At 43.3% G+C, this 22,824-nt stretch overlaps 1 protein-coding gene across 2 annotated transcripts; it reads right to left on the reverse strand.

Moving 5' to 3' along the window:
- Positions 1-278: 278 nt before the first annotated feature.
- Positions 279-22,463, reverse strand: LOC142572535 (lanC-like protein 2). 2 transcript variants are annotated; one of them, XM_075681709.1, is made up of 10 exons: positions 22,191-22,444; positions 21,735-21,814; positions 21,448-21,568; positions 14,953-15,160; positions 10,782-10,929; positions 9,975-10,115; positions 5,785-5,967; positions 3,333-3,509; positions 678-750; positions 399-596 (listed from the first exon to the last, which is right to left on the reverse strand). In XM_075681709.1, exons 2-10 carry the CDS (start codon positions 21,810-21,812, stop codon positions 517-519), a joined length of 1,209 nt encoding a protein of 402 aa, XP_075537824.1. In that variant the 5' UTR covers positions 21,813-21,814; positions 22,191-22,444; the 3' UTR covers positions 399-516. The 2 variants fall into 2 exon arrangements, with proteins under 2 accessions (XP_075537823.1, XP_075537824.1); XM_075681708.1 differs by lacking the exon at positions 678-750 and having other exon boundaries at positions 279-596; positions 22,191-22,463.
- Between the last annotated feature and the right edge of the window lie 361 nt (positions 22,464-22,824).

A 22,824-nucleotide genomic window follows, 5' to 3' on the forward strand; every position in this document is an offset into this window, starting at 1 on the left:
AGCCGCAGAAATTGCAGGAATGGACTGAGAATTGCGAGGTCCCGACAGCTCTATCTTCTGCATAGAATAACTGGTTTGTAGAAGGAAGTACTAGAATTATGTTAACTTATTTAGGCCAGTTTGACCTTTGCAAATATTTTTTTTTACTAGGGTTTAAAGGGTTTGGATGTTCATTAAATGTAAAAAATAATAATTACAAGTTGGAAATGTCATGTTAATAGTCCTTGAACTGTCAGTTCTGCAGGTGCTGCAGAAAGCGAATGAAGGGGTATGCTGACATCTAACTGTCAAGTCTAGAGCTGCACTGGACTTGCACTAGCACTCTCATGGTACACATACCACTCAGTTTCAGTGATTTGACGAGAACAAGTGCAGTCAGCATGACACGACCATTTGGAAATGGGTTCATGCACCTCAGGAATCTTTATTCTCCAATGCTCCATGTGAAGTGGCAATGAGAGCACCACGAGAGACAGGCTGTCGTAGCTGAATGCACGCCATGACACATCTGGGAGTTCAGCCAAGCTGGAAAGCGGGGAATGCTGACTTTTCTGGTTCCAGCATGTCAGCCATGAAATAGATGGTGCCTGCCATGCCTGTTGTTTGAGAAAAACACACACAAAAAATAAATAAACATGTAGCTTGTAACTAGGTCCGCAACACAGACAACACCTCACCTTCAAAGAGGGAGAATGGTCTGTCTGCAATGCGGCACTGGTGCTGCCCATAGTCGAAGCACCATTCGCAGAACTGCATTGAACAGGCATTTCTGATAAGCCAAATTCTGTGCAAATAAGATAGACAGGCAAAAACAGCTCTTCTGGCTAAATCGCTGGCTCATTTGTGCAAAAATTTTGCACAGATGAGGCACGCTGCTGTGTATTTAATTTAAAGGTGTCCTGAACCACTTTTTATATAGGTCCAGAAATGCAGTTGACATTAAAAGAGACTATTTCAGAAATACTTTGCAGCATAAGGTCTTCAATGCATTCAGCAGAAGCGGAGTTATTGGCAATCAAAGATCACCCTTGATCCCCTTGACAGTTGGCCTGGTCCTTCTTCAATGCCTTATTCTGCGAAGGCTACGGTGGAACCGGGTGGTGCCCACAATGCGCTGCCTGCTGAATGTCACTGTGGCACGCACTTCAACTTTGATTTTGTACATTCACATAGACACCAGCACTACGATGCACGAAACTCTGAGACTGTCCCTCAGCTTACAGTGGAGCCTCCAGTTGAAATCACAGTGTCTCATCCCTTTGTTGTGCTAGTGTGTACTAGACAGCTACGTGTAGCTATTCTTGAGTGACACGAGTAGCACATTTCCTTTCGCACCTTATCTCTATGGCAATCACACAATTTCTGAGGGCACCACAAACTTCATGTTCACTCGTGTGAGTATATCGGCAGTGTGCACATCGGCTAAACAGTGGACGCCACACTCTGTACTCGCATTGAAAGGATTCCCAACTTAATGAGCTTCGACCATGATGGCGACGCACCTCAAGGGTGTGCAACTCGGGAAGCAGATAACCTGTTTGTCAGATGATGGCGCTTGAGCCTTGAGTCAAGTCCTCAGTGAGCCACAGCGAGAGGGCTCATTGTGGCACCCTGCGGCGGCTGCGGTATCTACGCTACACAGCAGATGTGGCTATATACAACTTTAGTGGCTAACTATGTGCACAAAAGGGCTAGAGTGCACACTTGTGCTCGTCTGCTCGTCAGGTGCAGACCAGCTTTTTCCTGCACAAGCTTGACCGACGGATGGTAGCCACATACAAATCGCGCATTTTGCACAATAGCTCAATACGAAGCGAAGTCTGCCAAGGCGTCTAAGAAGTGACCACGAGTGAGTGTGCATTGGCAAGCATATGCGTAGTCTGACAGTTTCACATAGTTCGGGACTAGTTGAGTGTTCAGAGCTAATCGGAATTATCAACACCCAACGACTACAACACTCATAAGCGGTGTGGCTAGTTTCATTCCTACGGCAGTGGGGTACGGGCAAGTGTTAGGCGGTATACGGCAATAATATGGTAGTTGTATTTCTAGAAGTACATCATTCTTATCGAAATTCGAAACGCAGATTTTCACTTACCTCAACCTGTTTATTAAAATGTGTCAATAAATATATGCAGTAACGATATAAAGAATCGTAATGATCCAAACACCTTTCTTGATTGATGTCAGCTATTGACCAATAGCAGTCACATACGGGAATCTGCTATATGACGAAATATGACAGCACCAAAAATAGTGAGAAGAAAGCTTCTGTTGAAAAGACAGTGTTTGAGAAAAAGGTTACTTCGTGCTCCACTCGCGAGCTTCACATGCCTTACACGACTACAAAACTTGGCTGAAATGTTCACAGCAGTGCATGCTATCCCCAAAAGGTGTTTCTTCACCAAGCTCAAGGGGTAGTTCAGGAGCCCTTAATTATTATGTTTAAGTGCTGTTACATTCAGCGTATTTACCGGTAGGTGAATGCTGCCGTCGTCGTGACACTGATGGCAACAGCATTCCACCGAGCCAGCATAAGCACAGAAGTGCTGTCGAGTAAGGCATTCCTATTCCTGCAAGGCAGCAGTGTCTTTGTGGCACAGTGGTTGAGAACTTGAGACCCTTTCTTCTTGAGTGACTCGTCAGCACCATCATTGTAAAGTTTATCTTTCAAAGCCTGTGTATCGTTCAAGTGCAGATTAATTGGCAGTGTCCATCACGAGAACGAGACGACGGGAGGTTTACCAGTACTTTTGCGAAAGAGCTGTGTGTTACAATTTGACATGTACTATTTACTCGCTAGTTCTGCAGCTATGGGTATACCTTAACCTGTAGATATGTTTGCTCAAATTCTCAACCAGCAAAATATGCACAGCTTTCTCAGCAACAGAATGGCCGCACTGTTTGTCACTGTTCTGGCAATACCGAACATGAGTTCATGATGAGGCACCAATTAAACGTTCCGGCACATTTTGGGTATGTATATGTCAAAACTGGTGCTAGACTCAGAATTTCTGCTGAATCGGCATGACACAGTTTCAATGTCACAACAGTCACACAAGCCTTACAATGAATACAATTAGTAAGCTAATCAGTTAGACCTTGCTTTATTTAGCTAATTGAATATGTTGTTCATGTAATGTCTACCTGTTTAAGCAGCCCACCTGTAGATGGCATTGCACTATGTGCCACAAGGTATAACATGTTTCCTTAAATCTGACATTACATGTGGCATGGTGTATGCGTAAGGCAGAATAGGAGTACAAGAGCTCTGCTCTGGTCACAAGATTAGTAGGCGCACCGCGGAGGCCACCTGTTATGTGGTCTCTCACCTTGGCTGCCCGGTGCAGGTACTTGCAGTCTCGGGTGACCTGGTACATGCGCAGAAAGGCGTACCCGTTGCCTGCTGTGCCGTGGCAAATGCCATAGCCCTTCTTGAGGATTCCACGGTGCCAGATGACATCAGCACATTTCTTAGCCAGTTCCAGGTAGCGGGTCTCCCTGAACACCTGCACAAACACACAACGCCCAAAGAAGTCACTGACAGTAACATGCAAGAAAAACATAACTGTTAAAGCAGTGCTTGCAGGAAAAAGACATTTAAACAATACAGATGGTATGGCATTTGCAAACAGAAAGCAACATGCAGGAAATAGGTAGTATAACATATTGTGCCATGTATAATGGCATAACTAAAGAAGCACAAGAAAAAAAAAAAAGTGGCTTCTGGAATATGTCATCATGAAGAATGAACAAAATTGAGTTCGGTAGGATTCTCATTAGATAAAAGCAGTATGGAAATAATTTGGTATGTAAAGAACTTTCCACTAAGAAACAGAGCTGGGCGTAAACACACTGTGAAATAGCTATGACAATTTCTAAAGAAGTGTGTTGATGCAGATACCATATTTTCCACATACTATAACCGACCCATGCACATTACTAGCACTGATAATGCAGGCCTATAAGTATCATAAAAAAAAAAACAGCTTTTAAACATCCGCAAGTAACTAAATACAAGAAAGTTTAAACTCAGTTTCTCTGCTGCTCACTGTTTATTCAAAGGAGTGCAAACTGAAATTTTGCATTCAGGTGCGGGCTTATTGGCACGCGTAGCACATTACCACTAGGCTACACTTGAAGAAAAAATTTGCAGCAACCAGTACACATACTTTATACTTTGACTTGAAGTTCTTGCAGGGTATATACACGATGAAATATGGTATAGGCCATAACTCTTTCAATGAAGTAGCAACCCTCTAGAAACATGTGAAAGAACTAGCATGCATATTTTTGTGCCAGATCTACCTTTTTGATGCTGCTAATAAACTACTTTTTTTCTTTTAGCGGAGCATTTCCATTAACACACTAAACACTTCAGCAGGTAGTGGAAAGCTGGTGAGCTTGGGAAACAGTGCAGAGGCAAGACTCTCGACCAATCTCTTTCAAGAAAGCATTAACATTAAAGATCTGTATATGTATTTAGAAGAATTTTATATCTTCATGCATGCAGCTTAACATATCTATACATTGCTGTTTGTACAATGCATTGCATTCCTTCTTTGAAACTGCCCTTCCCGCTTGGCCCAAGAAGGTCTGCAATATCATCTAAATAAATAAAATAAATGAATAATGATGTATCATCCAGCCTCAGCACACCAAATGGAATTTTATAGCATCACGACGATACTGCGGTCAATTCTGACGATACTTCTGACAGCTACATGGTGGGAACATAATTCTGCCTGAAAGAGCACCTGCTCACAGACTTCTTTCGGCACATTCATTTTAGAGACAAGTGAAACAGACTGATCGTGATATTCCTCCAATAAAGATAAACTGAGAATCCAACCCCAAATGTGCACATGAACATCAAGACTGGCCCCCATATTCTTCAACACTTCTTTATTTGAGGTACAACTTAACACCTAGGAGTGGATAGCAGCACCAAGCTTCAATTAAGGGGAAGCTTTACATTAGCAGTAACTTCAATTTCCTTATTCAAATATAATGTAAAATGCCAATGTGTCCCCATTACACAGCCACTGCAGTAATTTATTGCATTTGAAAGGCAAAACTACCTTCACTATCTATGAAGAGAAGAACCTTCATTAGTACCTTAGAAAAATTACTTAGAAATGGTTCATTTCCTCAAATTGAAGAATGAAGTTAATGCATTAGTAACAGATATCGCAATCCTGTAAGCTGCATCCATAACAGCATCAGACACAGACAAATGTGATGCGTCGGCTCACAGCTACATGAAGTTGTTGCATAGTCAACAGGCGGTTACAAAAGTTCTATTCACAAACAGCTGTTCTAATTATATCAGTTTTGTCTGCTACAGATTTGTAGAGTTATTAATCTTTTTTCTCTCTTTTTTCTTTTTGTTAATTACAAGGGCTCTAAACTTGGCTCTCAAGATTTTCAAAATTCCGCTATATTCAGCATTTTTGAATGCAACAAATCTCAAATTCTATGCAGTGGATGCTGAGTAAAACAATTCTTTCCTTTCCCATGTATTTAAATGTAAGCTGCCAAGGCAAAGCTTGCTCAAGAACTGCACGACAATAATAATGCTTCTCTGCAATTTCTGAATTATAATGTTAGAACAGACAGGTGGTTCTAAAGCAATTCCTTATCAGAAACATCACTGCGGACTGTCACTGAAGCTCATTGGCTGCGTCAGGTGAAGTGTTGTGCTGCTTTGCACTCCCTAAAGTTGAAGCTGTGCCACCTGGGTAGGAACATTAAAACAGAATGCAGCGGAGAGGCCACACGCACCAAGTGTGCCAGCAGTAGCATGTGGATAGTGCCTGGGGCCCCATGGCACCAGTGAACCAGTTTGTCGGTGCTGCTTCCAATCGAAGAGGGGTAGTTGCCAGACGGGTACTGAAGTGCAGCCAGCCAGTCGATGCTTGGTTGCACAAGCCTTGTCAGCTCAGCTTCAGGAAGCACGGACTTCGCCTGCAAGCCAGAAAATTCCCTGTAAACTATCACCACAACACCACTTCCCTCTAGCAATGGTTAACTCCTGTGGTTCATTTGAAGTAACCACTCTACGGGTGAGAACATATGTTTGTCTGATTTTTAATGTTTGAAATTGCACATTTCATCAGCATATTTGATAAAATCGAACTGAATGTCTGCTAACCAGTGGGGCTCATATTTGGGAGGTAGCTAAGGGTCATTCAATGAGTGACGGAACAAAAAATTATAGGTTTAACACTAAGAAACAAGAAAATGGCAGCATAGATTAAACAGCTAATGTGAGTAGCTCACATTCTAATTGAGAATGATTAATAGAATGCAATTAAGCAGGTCACATATTGTGTGGAATGATGGTTTATCAGAGTGAACGAGTAGCAACCAAGGGAAGCGAAAAAGGTTGGCACAGGATCAGATGGAATTACAAGACTAGGAAGTTTGCCAGCAGAAAATGGAGTGTGCTGATGCAAGAGAGTGCTAACTAGATATCAACGGAAGAGGCCTTCATCATGCAGTGGACTTAAAGAGCCTGAAAATGAGAGTGAATTTGCCCAGACCGGTAAAATGTCAGATGTTTTAGCTAATGACCAAATGACCAAGCCTGCTCTCCAGTGGAGCAAGAAAAAAAGATCCGCCCAAAATTGACCACTACGTTTCACAACACCATCAGAACTAAAGACAGCACAAGACTAGTACAATCAGTCCAAATTGTAGGTTTGTCATTCTTGAGGATATTTTTCAGTGCAGAGTGACTGGTTAAAGGGACTCGAAACACTTTTTGACCATAGTAAAAAAAAAAAATGTTGCCGATCTGTTAACGAGGCTCCTGTGAACATGTAAGCCAAATATTATTGCACTGCATGCAGCAGGAAATTTACACCTCATGTCAAAAGCCGTGAATAGATGCTTACTTTTGCACCCACAATCTCGTCCTCAAAAGCTGATCGAAAGCAGTTGGCCAACCAACGGTATTGGCTGATTTCGTGATCGTGAGAACATTCTCATTAATAGCACATAATTGCTAACTTTGAGTTAAATAAATGAGAAATATATATGTCTGCAATCTCAAAAAGACAGAAAAATCATTTTATCTTTGCATTGAGCGTAAATGCGTCTGCTGCATGTGGCCTCCAAGATGGCAGCAGCGTGCTGCATAGCGTAGTCAGCTGTGGCCGCCACAGGGTGCCGTGACGAACCCTTTCGTCGCCACCACACTCAACTTTTGGCCGGGGCTTTGCCCTCTTGGCTTTTATGCTCAGCAACTTCCAGTGCGCTAACGGAGACAAAAAGAGAGAGAAAACCAAGTATTGGTGCGATAATTCGAAAAAAAAAAAAAACCTTTGCCATGAGATTCATGGGATGACGTATTTCAACAGTAAGGCCATTCCATGATTAGTTAGAAAAGTGTTTCAGGGCCCCTTTAAGATAGCAGAATGGATGCTCAATGCTTTTTTAGTGAGCTATCACATTTCATATTACATTGCGTAAAGGCGAGCCACTCTTCGCTGGCCAGCTATTCAGTAGAAAATTCATGGGTTTCTTGAAGGTTCTTAAGGAAATGCAAATCCCCTGGATACTTTGCAAAGTTCACCCTGCACCATCGTGAACGAAACTGATAATACCAGAAGTGCCTATCATCCAGAAGGCCAGTTAGGTGAACAGACTTGTGGATATGGTGTGCCGTAGAAATCCTAGGGGAATTCGATGCTGCAATCATTCAAACGCCATAGAAATCATAGTAAGTACAGGTTTTGGATTCATCATTATTTGACTTGCATACCGTACCACAGATTCTAATCTTATTGAGTTTTTGGCCCTTCTGTGCAGGTCACTTTTCACCTTCCTGCAGCTTAGTAATTTCGCACTATTGCCGCTAACCTGCACAACACTGTGCAGGTTGGATGCTTTAATTTTATTATCTTTTCAGACAACAACCTTATAATAGTGTTGTGGCACTTTTATTGGTGGTGGCCATGGTATGGTAAGCAAGAATTATAGTGCAAGCAAATGCAAAACAATTTCATTCAAAAACTAACAAAATTGCAACTTCGTTGCACTTTGCATGGTGTGTGACATTTGTACCTACACAATTTGTAGAGGGAGCATAATAGAGCATTTGTTGTCATAGTATTTATGCAGCCAGGAGTGTGTATTCCTGTTGCATTAGTTACACTGACTACTAAGCCATAAAACCAAGCTGAGCCAGTACTTGCTATTACCATCAATTCCATGTTAATCTAAGTGCCACTGCAGAGACCTAGCTGGGCACCAGTGCTACATTTAGTATTTTCAGAGATCTATGCTACTGAAAGCTCCATCTATACTGCTTTTCAACAACAACTGCTTGCTCATTAACCTTTTGATGGCATTCACCCAATTAAAATTCCAATGGATAGTGCAAATTTACAGAATGCATTTTTCAACGTTGCTACAATAACATTATAATTGTCATGACAGACAGCAAAGGAATTATGTGAAATGACTTCACAACAACCTGAAACAATGAATGTAAAGCAGGAGCAGTCAGAGTGTAATGTCACATGTGCCTGGTAGATGGTAAAACCATAAAAGGAGGTGGCACACACATTTTTTTTGCTCCTTCTCACCTGGCAGCCACGACAAGGGGTAATGTTATATGTATGCTGATTTCTGGCATCTCCATTTGACAAGTGCAAAGTAAAAATGATAAGCCGCTAAAACATCAATGCTTGCTTTTGCAGCTTTGATATTCTGCTCAGAACTTTATGCTTTGGCAGAATGGTACCACTAAGTCCTTCATAAAGGCACGAAGGAAGATATGCAAGACTGAAATATAACACTTTAAAAAAATGCTGGCTCTCCCGTAATCAAGAGTAGATGTAAGTATGAAAAATAAATTATGGGGTTTTACGTGCCAAAACCACTTTCTGGTCATGAGGAACGACGTAGTGGGACTCCGGAAATTTCGACCACATGGGGTTCACTTAACGTGCACCTAAATCTAAGTACACAGGTGTTTTCACATTTCGCCTCCAGCGAAATGCGGCCGCCATGGCCGGGATTCGATCCCGCGACCTCCATGCTCAGCAGCCCAACACCATAGCCACTGAGCAACCACGGTGGGTATGTAAGCATGAAATGGCTACCAGCAGAGCAGATTGGTTGGAGTATTTACGACGATTACTCACAACCATTTCACAACCATCTTACAACCATCACAAACATTTCATACGCATTCATGGCGCGCTGGACGCGGCCAGCCTGGTCACCCAGCGCTGTGCCATCTTTCGAAGGAGGCGGTGTAAAACCCACGTCACAGAACTCACAGACCACTGGTGTTGAAAAGAGCACAAGCAACTCTGTGTCAGTGCCAAAAGATGACAATCAGTGCATGGTGCAATGTATCTGCATTTTAAACGTTGCTATTGGAGATATTGGAAATGAAAATAAAACTTCAGCATATTAGAATTACAGCATGAGTGATATTGTGAACAAACACAAGGAAAAACTCAGGAGCAATATTTTTTGTAACTTGTTTGGGCAATAACTAGCGTATGTAATGCAGTTCTGTACAAAGGGTTGGGGGCAAGAGACCGCATTTTCTAAAGTTTTGACTGGTTGCCTGGATGATCTCATTCTGTTCTCGCAATGATGCCCGGATGTTCTCATTTTGAGTGCCTGGATAACGGTTCTGGCTCTTGGCTCCAGGTCACTTGAAGGTTGCCTACAGTGGGAGCTAAAAGCATTTCATGCCTAAAATACTTAAACCACTTTCATTGACACAGAAGCTCACCAACAAACCAGGCCGAGATACTGGCACAAGCAGGACCACACAAAGTGTCACTTTTTCCCATTAATAAACCTTGCTTTCCTGTTACCTGTAACACCAGTCATTAGGATGCGCACTCTTATCATGCATTTGAAATGCAGAACACATGAAGCTCAGCAAAACCTCATTATTAAAACATTTTCAAAAGTTGTTACAGCAGAGAGGCTGGAAGGTCTACCTGCAGCAGCATGTAGAAGATGCCTGCGAGACCATGAGCAGCACCAAGGTAGAAGGAGCCATGCCACTGGTACATGAGTGGGCTGCGGCTCTTCTCTTCAGCTGACAGCTGTTGTCCTGACGACATGACAGCTTGCACCACCTGTTTGCACCACAATAAATCGTAACATGTTCCTAGCCCTATATGCAATGAACACATGCGAACCCCGAAAAACTTAAAGAAACATAACGAAGTGTGCTGAACCTAGAATATCCTTTGTTGTACAGGCTACCTTGTTATACAAGAATATATGGTACAATATTGTTCTGGAAAGCTGGATAGACTAGATAAGTGGGTAGGGACAGACACTGAAGCCTTTGAGGTGTCTCTTTAAGACAGAACAAGGCATCCATTATGCTAATCCAAGCCAAACAAGTAACCAGCAGTACAGTGTGTGCAGATGAAAAACCATAATTAACTTCAACCTAAAAGAAAAAGCTGTTGTATTGAAATGTTTGATTTCATGCATATCATTAAAGGTAACAGGAGGCTGGTTTATGAGCTGCGATCAAAGAAGAACATTCAGTTAAACCTTACAGTAAGAAAAAGTGGCCATAAGCTAAAATGCCTAGCACTAAGTAGTGATATATACTGTGCTGTGATGCTGCAATCCAAACAAGTTATTCAGACCTACACTACACAAGACACATTGCAGCTCCTGTTTATAATCACTGTTGACAGGGTGCCCATGCAGGATTATGCGATGAACAGGAAAACATAACGTAAAGAAATGTGTAGCCTTTAGATGGTTTTAAAGCAGTGTCTCACATTTCTTATAAGGCCATCATCAACAGCAGTCGGTGACACATGCTTGCGGACGTACAGCAGTGCATAGAGGTAGCCAACTCGTCCATACAGCAGCTCATCAGGTATGTCAGCGGTGGAGGGAACTACATATTTGCCTAGGCTCACAAGCCTGCGTTCAAGTAACAATGAAAGTTATAAACAAACAGGGCTTAATAGCAAAATAGACATAACCATGGGATTACCTTTCACTAGCAGTGATGGCCATGTTAGATGTACTGCAACAATGGTGTTACACAACCAACTCAAAGCACCTGTGGCCCTTTGAGCTAAACTACATGAGTCGATGCACAAGCAAGGGTTAACCTACAAGTTTATCAGGCAGTAAATTCACGATGTAAATGCTGTATCATGCTGTAAGTTTACTGTTTTTTAAATGTCAAAGATACTACCAGCATCTGAAGTGGGCCTGAAATGCAGGAAGCTAATATTGTGGAACCTCAAGTTGATGTACTAGTACCTGTACATGCAGCTACTAAACACTTCAATAAATAAAAAAAAATTCATTAAATCAATGTTCCTGAGCTTTCATGATGCAAGTGATTTCACATGCTCCTTTAACACTTTCTTCCCTGCCACATTGTGAATAAGCACTCCTTCATAAAGTTTAAATAAAATATGTGTCAACAGTTACACATAACAGAAACATTTGCACTAAGTCAGTGCACCCACAAGAGCATGAGAAGTGCAAGCAGAGCAGCATCACCACCACGCCAATGTGGTGCCTCCAGCGTTTATGGCTCAGTAAGATATTGTTAATCACAAAGGCAGCCATGAAATTGCTATAGTAAACGACCATATTAGTGAAAACATCCAAAGACTGAAAACCCCAAATATAGTAAATCACAGCCTATTTTGCAGCAATAGAGAAATACAAAAGTGCACACCCTGATGTAATTGCAGGGCTGATCTATGCTCTAAGCCACTACTCTGCCACTTATGCCCCCCCCCCACCCACCTCTTGTGTACATCCTGCATAGCTCTTATTAGCAGTAAGATATAATCTCACTTTTATAAATATGGTGTAACCAGTGGCAGCGCATGTACCACATGTACATCTTGTGCAACATGTTTTCGTTGGTTTCACCATGACTATACTGTGTACTATTGGCTTCAAATGAAATGCAAATGAATAGCAGAGTGCATGGCCAAAGGTACAGTTTGCGCCGTCTAACAATCATTAGAGATAGATTCACTCATCCGGTTTACTTGCAGAGGGCAAAGATGCTGTGATATTCTCACTTCTGTTTTCTTATATTCTTTTTTTTTTTTTCGTGCTTTCAACTAAAAGAGCACCAATACAGAAATGAAAATATTGCAGTATAGGGGGACAATCATGCAGTATGGTCAAACCGGACGAGTGAATCTATCTCTAATGATGACTGTTAGATGGCGCAAACCATACCTTCAGTTATGCTTTGGCCATGTGCTCTACTGTTCACATTTCGTTTGACACTGACCATATGAATTCACCCAGTGACTCTTATGAAGTCTCATCCTTGGTGTGTTGTCTAACCTCAGCTGACAGCCGCATTGCCTGAACACATCGTAGGGCAACTTGCCTGAAGTTATGTAGCATGTTCAAAGCTCGCAGCTTGAAGACACCTTGAGACCCCTGCTCTAAGTGTTCATTTCCAACACACCATAGCACAACACAGCAGTTTTTGGCACGCCCGCTGTTCAGCTACAGTCATTAGCTGCTGTTTCCACAAAAATCTATAGGAATAAACTCAGTGGTGGAACAGTCATTTAACTTTTGGTGTAGGTACTCAAGCAGGCAAAAAGCCGATTTGGCGCAAGGTTCAACGCATGTATGCTTACCATATACCATGCACATTTTAACTTATATATTCTAAACGTTGAAGAGATGGGTTTGCGCGAGGCTCACTTGGCAAGTGTGGTCAGGAAAGGACGCAATGCTCCTCGACACTGTGGCGCACAAAGGGCACTACGGCCGGGTTCGTCGATACGGCACAGAGAAGGCACCACGGACAGATCGTCAACAAACACGTGTTTGTTAATTCAGGATGCAACACAGTGCGACAGAAAAAGCTTGTGGGCAAAGGCTCACCGCAAGACTGATCGAGTACACGTGCCTGAACTGAACATGATGTCATGCAGTATATTCATGTCATGCAATGCACATTAGGGAGTTTTCGAATAGGGGCAACAAAACAAAAAAGCACCAGTGCCACTGTGCATAAGCAAGACGGCAATAGGGTTTTGTGTTGGCGTCGGCGATGCTATTTTACAGAAACAGTGCAGCAACCATGGAGGGAGGAAAATATAGGAGGGAGCATTACGTCATGCAGCCAGCCTTGGCAAGCAAACGTTCCATGAAGTCGCCATCGTGGCCCAACACGTGACCTCTTGCATCGAGATCACGGAGCAAGAATCGAGATTTCCAGAGATGTTTGGTTTCCAGTAGCTATGCCAGTAGTTTTTATTCGGTGTGCACTTGTTCAGCTGCCCTACCGTGGCTCTGCCTGCATAACGGGAACACTAAAACGAACCGCACACTTTGACGTGCGATCACGTGTTGGGCCACCAGGTTTGGCTTCAATCAGGTTCCGGTATGCTCCCTCATCTTGTTTCATTCCTCCGTGGCAGCAGCCCAAACTCGACGCAAAAGTTTCGTGTCAACGAACATGGCAGCGTCCATCGAAGTGGCGGCTCTCGCCGTGTACAACATTTGAGCTTGTTTGCTAATACCATCCTTAGCTATGCACCACGTGCCATTCTTATCGCAGTGGCTCTTTTGCAAAGCCCCTCTATCACCAATAAACATAAAAAAAGCTTACCTTTAATCTTAGAATGTGGTGTCCTTCTTCGGCAAACTACAAGGTACCACGCTAGTTCGATGAACACCGAAAGAAAGCACCAGCAAGATGGTACAGTGGCACTACATTATATTACGTCCATATGAGAAACATGCGCGAATGACGAACAGGACGACTCTGACGGGGCAACAGAGTCTCAGTATATAGTAAAAAGCTCTATGAACAGGCCTCTGCTTTCTTTTATGATGATGATGATGATGATAGCATACTGTTGGTTTTTATTTCAGTTTTGCTAGCTGCAAAGCATCACTGGAAGGAGGGCTTTGCTCTTAAGCATGCTTTGGCGCATAGTTTTTGATAAAATGCCATTTTGGCACAGGATGGCGCCAAGGTCCGCTCTTGGCGCAGTTTGGCACAATTGGCGCAGTAGCCGCAGCTGTTCCACCACTGGAAACTCTCCATCGTTCTTGATTTTCCCCTGACTATAACTGATTTAGCTTTTTTAAGTGTAAAATGGGCGAGTGCGCACCATAACGTCCCAGGATAGCCAACCAAAATGAAAAGCAAATTGAGTTCAAATAAGGGCTGGTCTCACTATAGATCAGTGCCAAAAATCTCTACTGACAGATTTCACATTTGCGGGTCCTTGTGAGGGCCGAAAATTCAAAACCGGCAGCAGTGTGAGATCCTGCTGCTCAGCTCAGACCAGCGAGACCAGGTCTGTGCTGTCCAGCTAGCCGACGCAACCGCTGAGACTCAGGTTATCTCGGCCGTCTGCTGGGTGGAAGGAGGCTGAATCCAACTCCATGATTGCTGTCAATAATAAAAGTTGACTCTCCCTCTCATCAGTTTCCGAGTTGTTAAATTCAGACAACAAAACTCAGGTTCCTTCAATGACTGAGTTGGCTAGCAGTGGTTAGGCAACGCATTCGGAGATCTGCCATGAGAATGCTATGCCAGGCATAAGTGGAGGTAGCCATAATGTTCACGGTGCTTGCATATTCTGTGCATTGTAAAAACCTGTTTTGCAATTCTATACGCCTGCATCCAGATCCAGCCTTCGTTAAAACCATATCAACTACTAATTTTTTGTTTCCATTTCTTACTGAGGTCATTCGGCCTACTATTGTAGTCACAGATGCCTGAATTTAGAGTTATGGGCTACCCTTAGTGTTCCGGGGAAAAATAAGAATCAAAAACAAAGGTACGTTCTCTTTCCAGGGCGAGCCATCTTTCTTGATCAAAAGCACAGATTTACCATGGTACTGTTATACTGAGCTAGGCGTGATTATCTGGCTGTGAAAAGAAGCCACAATTTATCACAAACTTGATTGCCGAAAAGTACATATGAGTACCTTCTGATCAGGTTGTGAGAGTCTTGGGACCTTCCAAGGCGATTGTAGAGGTCAGCTCCAATGGCCAGTGGCCCCGGATCGCCACAGAGGAAAGAGAAGCGGCGCTCCTTAAGGTTTGAAAGCTGCCTTTCTACCAGTGGCAGCGCCCGGTTCAAATATGATGCGTCTTGCAGAACATCAGATAGGCGCATGTACATCAGAGCCACACCTGCATATGTGCAGCACAGACCTTTTCAGTTTTCATTCTTTGTCAACGTAACACTCAACTCTGTATGCAGTAGTGATGACAGGTTGGTATGCTGGTTACACTGATGTACAGGTATGGAGAGGTGCATGACACGTCCTGTTCCTTCGAGGCTCAAGTGCCAAATAACCCAGAAGGAGCCAAGAAGTGAGAGTGTACACTAGCAGGCGGCACGGATGTCGCACTAACGTAAATAAACCATGACCTCAAATCAGCGCCTCCATGTCTCGATGCAGCATACTGCTGGGGGCCCTTCATCATGCAAGTGTAGCACGCATAGTACAGCGGAGCATCCCAATAGTTGCTGAGAGCGCTGAAAACTACCACTACTCCCCCTCCCCCCCCCTCTATATATATATATATATATATATATATATATATATACACACACACACACACCCGGACAAGAATGCTTTAACATCGAGGCTGCACATTTTTACACTTCCAGAAGAACAATTTGCTTAACTTCTGACAAAAGTTCTTTATTGCTAAGGCAGGCGGCCATTTTGCCTCATATTCTGTCATAATTCTTATGCTATATTCAAAAATGATATTAAGAAAATTTTTTTTGCTTACGACTTGATGCATTGATATAATGTATGTTGACGACCTAGCTGGTACATGACTTGGAAAAATGAACAGCGCTGAAAATGGGGCCAAACAAAAACAAGACAGCGCACTGTTAGCGGCGAGAATTTGGAGTGATGCCCTCTCGCGAGTGACGTCACGGCCAAGACACCACTCGCTCCAGCTCGCTCGGCTGCCGCCCGCGCTCATTCCCTTCGGTATGCTTGGGGTATGGGTGGCTGGAGCCGTACTTATTGAAGGACATGTCGGCTTCTTCCTGCTGCTAAATGCAGGATATTGAAGGATACTTATTGAAGGATATGTCGGCTTCTTTCTGCTAAACTACAGTTCCTTCTTCAAAAGCGCATGAGCCGAGAAAATTTGTGGCTTCTTTATCGCAAGTTATGTAGCGTTGAAGTGGTCTACTGGTTTTGCAATGCATATATGCGCCGTGTATGTCCAGAAATTTTCCGTAAAATAATGTCTGTAAATTCAACATGTGAAGTTGTGTATGATGCTTTGCTAAACACTTAACATTGCTTTAGCACTTAGCTATGAGAGACATTGCACTTTACGTGGAAGAAACATCTTGGTATTTGGTGTCAATATGTTATCCGTGTTAGAAAGACACTGCCCAGCGAAGCTGTCGTCATGATTCTTATTACTCTAGTGAGTTGTTCTAGTCAAATATGGCCACTTTATTATTGCGTAAAAGAAAGAGTTAGGCGCGAATTTTGTATGACAAAGTTTACTGCTACTTTCACCACTCTCTGAAACAGGGCCCCCAAAAAAATGCATTGCTCATGGCCACTAACGCGACGGCGCGTCATGTACAGTATTTACATAGTTAATACACAAGTACTATAGTAGCAGTCACCTAAAAGAATTGTTTCATGGTTAAGATCGAGAGTAGTAGCCTTCAGTAGCCTTTATCAACAATACTCTACATTAATTGCATTTACCGACAGTGCAGCATGCGAGGTCTGTGGCACCGAAGAAAATATCGACCACCCGCTGTGCCACTGTACACGATATGCCCAAGAATTACAGGAACTTGCTAATGCTCTCCAAAAACTGGACGATCGGCTGCTTTCTGTGCAGGTGCTGCTGGAACACCGCCCCCATCGCTCGTCGGCCCATAAAGCGGTGAAAGCACTTCTGTGCTTCTTGAGGACGACGGGCTTGTGTGACTGTCTGTGACTATTAGTGACTTACTATTAGACCGCACGCGTCAGCGAACTCACCGCTAATTTCCTTTTTTCCTTCCGTCCTCTCTCTGCGTCATCTTTGTATTCCTCTTTCCCATTCCACCGATGTAGGGTAGCCAACCGGACGTTATTCTGGTTAACCTCCCTGCCTTCTGTTTTTCTTTTTCTTCCTCCCTTCCCTCTCCTCAAGCAATGGTAGCAACCGACTGTCATTGTGGCGAGACACGCATTGTTCATGACGCCCATCAGTTCACTACAACTTCGAATCGAAATCACAAAGCAGTTTTTTTACAGCGTCAATTGCAATGCCTAAAGTATACTCGAGGTACTACAGCGCAGCTTAGGCTGCCTAGAAAAAGAAAATTCAAGCACCTTCTGCCTCAGCATGTCTCAATCCAGTGTTGTTTAATTATACAAAGGGAGAACTATTCGCTTCGTCAGTACATAAAAGGGAACCTCGCGCGCAAACCTTCATAAGAAAGACACCACAAGCGTAAAATACTTCATTTGATTTTTGACCCTCTGCCGGATATTACAACTTCAATATGTCCCATACTACTAATGAATGATGCTTCGGCTTCTTTCTAGGCTGCAGCCATACGGTCCAAAGGGCATATTTCACAAAAAAAATTTGGACCGAGCAGCCTGTGTCAGTTCGCCAAACAGATTCGTCATGTATATTCCTCAAGCAACACGCCAGTAAATTGCTCAACTGACTTGAACATGTGGCACGGAAAAGGGAATATATATTGGTACATTCCTCTTCGTGTTCTGCCAACAGCTGTAAGTCTCAATAAGCTTTACTTCAAATTACCGCAACTTTAAATAAACACGTGAAGAACAGCCTAATTTTGAGAAGCAGTTAAAGAAGAAAGTAGTGCAGGTAGAATCTAAACTGTAGTGTTAAGTCCTCGTGTTACTGCCGAGTGTTTCTGTCAAGAAATACAAAAATTCTATATTATACCATGAAGTACTCACCGTGAGCAAACTTGTTTTAGCAGATTAAAATCAAGGTAACTGTTGTAGAATTCATGGCTAGCCTTAGTGACATTTTGCATGGCAGCAGGTATGGTATCATAACTGGCCCGTTATATGCTATGTTTTTGCAGTTGTCGATCCACGCATGAAAAGCCCGCAATGAGCTGGTCTGCGCTCCGTCGGCTCACACTGTAGCGTTGCCATTGAGAAATTTATTGTTGTCTAAGAAATAAGCTATTTGCATACATTTTCGCGAACGAAGAACTAATGAAAATATATTTGAGACGACCACCGTAAGTACACAAGCAGATAGAACGAGGGTGAACAAACGAAAACACTGCAGAAGGCTTCCGCGCACTGCCCGAACTGCAGCAGATGACAGGCTCGAGTCCGTGCTCTGACGTCACGTGAGCGGCGCTCTCAGCGCCCCTCTAGTTCGTTCTCAGGGCTAATAGTGTGTCTTCCTGTTTGCAGGCCAGACTTGTTGCAGCCCAGGAAACAGTGGAGATAACCATTGTTTTCCAGCCAGACCTTCTAGTGAGTCGCACGGCACGGCTACGTATGGGAGAGAGCGGGCACTACTTTCATGCAAGAGCGATTTCAGCGTTGTAGGCATATTTAAAAATACACGAACAAAGCTTTGCGACATAAAACTTCGATAGTATCATATGACACAAATTTCACTCACTTTTAGTGACCTGCTGTCTGACTTGTTTGAAGAGATCTTTGGAAGTAACTAGCAATAATGGTATTGCAGTTATCACACGACACATAGTCTTATTTGATCACACTGGGGAATTGATGAGGCAGACAGTCTGAAACAAGGCTGCTTCCTGTTTATTTTTTCAGTATACCCTAAAGGCCCTCCGCTGGAAGGTATTACATAGGGAGGTTATGCAACATCGTCAAGGGTAACATGTAACAGGTCACAACAATTGTACAAGGCAAAAAAGAAAAGCGAAAAACATTCACACTCTAAAAAAAAGAAAGTAAGGCCAACTTGTGTTAAAGTTTCATGTTATGCAATGCAGAACAAATGCAATGGTTATACGATGCAAAACACTGAAATTCAGCGCCACGTAACAGTTCTCTTTAATAGTGTAGTAAATATTTAAAAAAAGAGAAATAAAAGAAGAAAAGAAAACAGGAACAGCAATACAAAGGGGACGAGCACGGTTCATGAACATTCAGGGCATTTAGAAGTCTTTGTAAAAATTACCGCATCCGTAGTTCTCCGTAAAATAAGGGCTAGTATCTCCGAGAGATTTGAAAGTGTCGTGTCTTCTGACACCCGTCCATTCTGCAGACTTTTCGATAGGATAGGCTCTCTGCAGCAAGCAGCATGTGTTTTTTTTTTCTTGAAAACGCTGCGCTCGCTACTTTCCTGTCGAGAATGCTCTGTCATCATGCTGATAATGTGCATGCAGTTTGTGACTTGGAAGTGCAGGGCTTGCAGTGTTAAAGAAAGAAAACGCAGGAAAGACAGATGACGATCATTGTTATGTGGCAAGATTACACCAAAAGGGTGTAATTTTGTTGAAAAGTGTAGGCGACTGGCCACGGCCATCTGGTGCTGAGTGATCGGGGCAGTGACGAGAAGCTCTTCTTGATGCCTTTTATGCACTTACCCCCCTCCCCCCTCCTCGTATCCATCAACCCACTACCCATCTTAAAATTATTTTGCGTTTATCACTGTCACACTCTTCAACATTCACCTATCTGCCCTCCTACCTGTTTGTTGCGGCAGCTTCTTAGTTTCCCTGGCCCAGCACCCTCGTCCTTGATATATGTTGCTGTGCACAAACAGGTGTTCTGTAGGTATTTCTTTCTTGCCATGTTTTTTGCCGTTTTAATTATTAATAGCATGCACAAACTAGCCTAACAGCAAGTTCTTCTCAAGTTTACTAACCGAATGAAAGTCGTAGTCAAGGGAAAGAAAAAGAAGACAAAGAAAAGGGGGGGGGCGGCACTTATTATGCGTTTCCTAGACTAGCAAGTCGTAATATTTTCAGAATGCTTTTCTTCCGCACAGCATGGCAATAATTCAATTTGGCACTAGAAGTGAGATGAAACAACAGTGCACCCAAGTTTTATGCATGGGCTCATCCCATCCTTATCTGTGTGTCAAATTTTTAACGCTGATCCCCCTCAGCAGTTATGGTTAACACAATCTAAAATGGAGTAGAGGCATGCCATGAGTGCCTCTACTCAGAGGCACACCACGCTGCCCGATACGTCAGCACGAGTAAAATGCACTGATTGTATACGTTCCTTTTCGATGATAATGGAAATAAGTCAGGAGCTGACAATGTTTGCCATATACGCTCCAATTCATTTTTATTCTTCTGTAAATTTTCTTCTCATGATAAGGATCCCCTGTGAGAAATTTACCCAGGTAAACATACTCATTCACAGATTCTAGAGGCTGACTGGCAACCCTGAACTCTTGTTCCCTTGCCTGGCTATTCATCATTATCTTTGTCTTCTGCATATTAATCTTCAACCCCACTCTTGCACTCTCTCTGTTAAGGTCCTCAATCATTTGTTGTAACTCGTCTCTAGTTCTGCTGAACAGCTCAATGTCATCTGCAAACCGTAGGTTGATGTGATTTTTGCCATTGATCCTTACTCCTAAGCCTTCCCATTTTAACAGCTTGAATACTTCTTCCAAGCACGCAGTGAATATCACTAGAGAGATTGTGTCTCCTTGTCCGACTCCTTTATTTATACATATCTTCCTACTTTTCTTGTGGAGAATTAAGGTAGCTGTGGAATCTCTGTATTTATTTTCCAAGATATTTATGTAAGCGGCCTGTATTCCTTGATTATGTAAAGCCAGCCTGTTCCCTTGGTTGACTAAAGTCCAGTGTTGCCCTCATTTTATTATAAATTGTCTTCACGAATATTGAAATGAAATGAATAGTGAATATTTTATATACTGGGAGTAAGCTAATGGGCGTATAATTTTTCAATCTTAAAACAGTAATGGAAAGCAATTATTCATTTTAATAATAATATTTGGGGTTTTACGTGCCAAAACCACTTTCTGATTATGAGGCACGCCGTAGTGGAGGACTCCGGAAATTTTGACCACCTGGGGTTCTTTAACGTGCACCTAAATCTAAGCACACGGGTGTTTTCGCATTTCGCCCCCATCGAAATGCGGCCGCCGTGGCCGGGATTCGATCCCGCGACCTCGTGCTCAGCAGCCCAACACCATAGCCACTGAGCAACCACGGCGGGTAATTATTCATTTTAGTCATGCTAAGTAAGAAAGAAAATACAATGCAAACTCAAAGGTTCTCCCCCACTTTCTTAATCCAACATTCCGACGAGCTCACAAAACGTCAAATAGGGGGTGGTATGTCTTCCGGTATTTCCCATCTGAATGTGCGCCGCAAAGCATATCATTCGGTCAGCAGAACGACCACGAACAGAAAAGAGGCAGGCTCGGTGCATGTTTGGTAGCTATGCGGAATAAGAACCACTTGCGCGTACCTGTAGTGCCTGTGTAGACAGAAGAATCTGACCAATCAGTGCGTTTCGCGAGGTTGCGCTCCAGTTCTCGAAGGAGATCGGAAAGATGCCTCCGAATGTCCTTCTGAAATTCTTGCGTCCACTGCAATGAGTAGAAGCCAGTAAATAATACGGTCGACCTATAGTTAAAAGAGGACATGAGTGCGACCAAAAGTAACAAAATTATTCGCTGAAGTGACTGACGCTGACGTTTCGGGCATCCTCCAGGGCGCCCGCACATCACAGAAAAAGCGAAAGTGTATGCTCACCCTGCCATCAGGAAGCACCACATCTGACTTGCCGGCGTGATAGTCACTGAATTCGTTTTCAAACGCCCGATCACTCATGCCTGCGAAGCCAAAGATGCGCCGGAAAATATTTACACAAATGCTGCAGTCAAACACCATACTTTTTCCCGCGTTCTAATCGCGCGAAGAGCCAGCTACGAAAACTGCCTACATTGGAGGAGGCAACGACAACAGCGCGAGATGCTACAGCTACGTGTCCCGATGAGCAGCGAAGGATAAAGTTAGTTTTATCATTATGATTTTACATATCGCGCAGTGCCGCAAATAACTGCGTAGATGGGCCGCAGGGCCAGGGACGCTGAACTCGCACTGCCAAAAGCACGTCGCGGGTTCAAGCTGCTGAATGTTTATGTGCATAACAGAAATTTTATCGATAAAGTATGACACTGCGCCAATATCTGCATGGCTGAGGCTTACCGCCGATATTTGTTGCAGCCGTCCAAACAAAGCTATTGACGGAACATTTACTGCGCGAACACCGTCATACCGCCATCCCAAATACGCAGACTTTCAGCGGCCGTTTAGTTCTTGTTCCTCGCCACTTTGGGGGATACAGGGACGGCAGTAGGATTGCACCCGACGTCAAAACTAGCTTCATTTTCATTGTCGCTATTTTGATGGGACAGCTTTCTCTGGCTTTTAAAAATGCTAACGCTAATCTTTTGCAGTATTGAAACAGCACCACATCATCGATAAGCTCATGCATCTTATTAGGCTTGCATAGCGTTCCTTCATGGATGCATACGCCTGAATTATTTCACGGCGCAAGCGCGTGCTCTTTTTGTTTCTCCCATCCACCGCGCGTTATTTAAATGCGGACTAACTTCATCTTTCTCCCCCCCCCCCCCCCCTCCTCGCTTAGAGGTTATTTAAAAAAAAGCACTGTGGTGAAGCACGTACGTGCCAGGAAAATCACATTATGGACCAGCTACACGCTAGAATATTGCCTGCAAGTTCGCAACCACAAAACGCAACCTTCCGCAGAGAAGAGCTGCTATCACACAAACAGCCGGAGGCATTTAAGAAGTTAATTTTAACCTGCCAATGATGT

This window comes from Dermacentor variabilis, chromosome 2, assembly GCF_050947875.1.
Source record: "Dermacentor variabilis isolate Ectoservices chromosome 2, ASM5094787v1, whole genome shotgun sequence".
Lineage (NCBI taxonomy): Eukaryota > Metazoa > Arthropoda > Arachnida > Ixodida > Ixodidae > Dermacentor > Dermacentor variabilis.

Coding starts and splice junctions, on each gene's coding strand:
- LOC142572535 (XM_075681708.1), bottom strand. CDS start 21,812: ATGAGTGATCGGGCGTTTGAAAACGAATTCAGTGACTATCACGCCGGC. Junction 10,116..10,781: donor ATGATGGCCTTATAAGAAAT/GTGAGACACTGC, acceptor TGGTGCAAACAG/GTGGTGCAAGCTGTCATGTC. Junction 5,968..9,974: donor TCTTCTACATGCTGCTGCAG/GTAGACCTTCCA, acceptor TCTGGCTTGCAG/GCGAAGTCCGTGCTTCCTGA.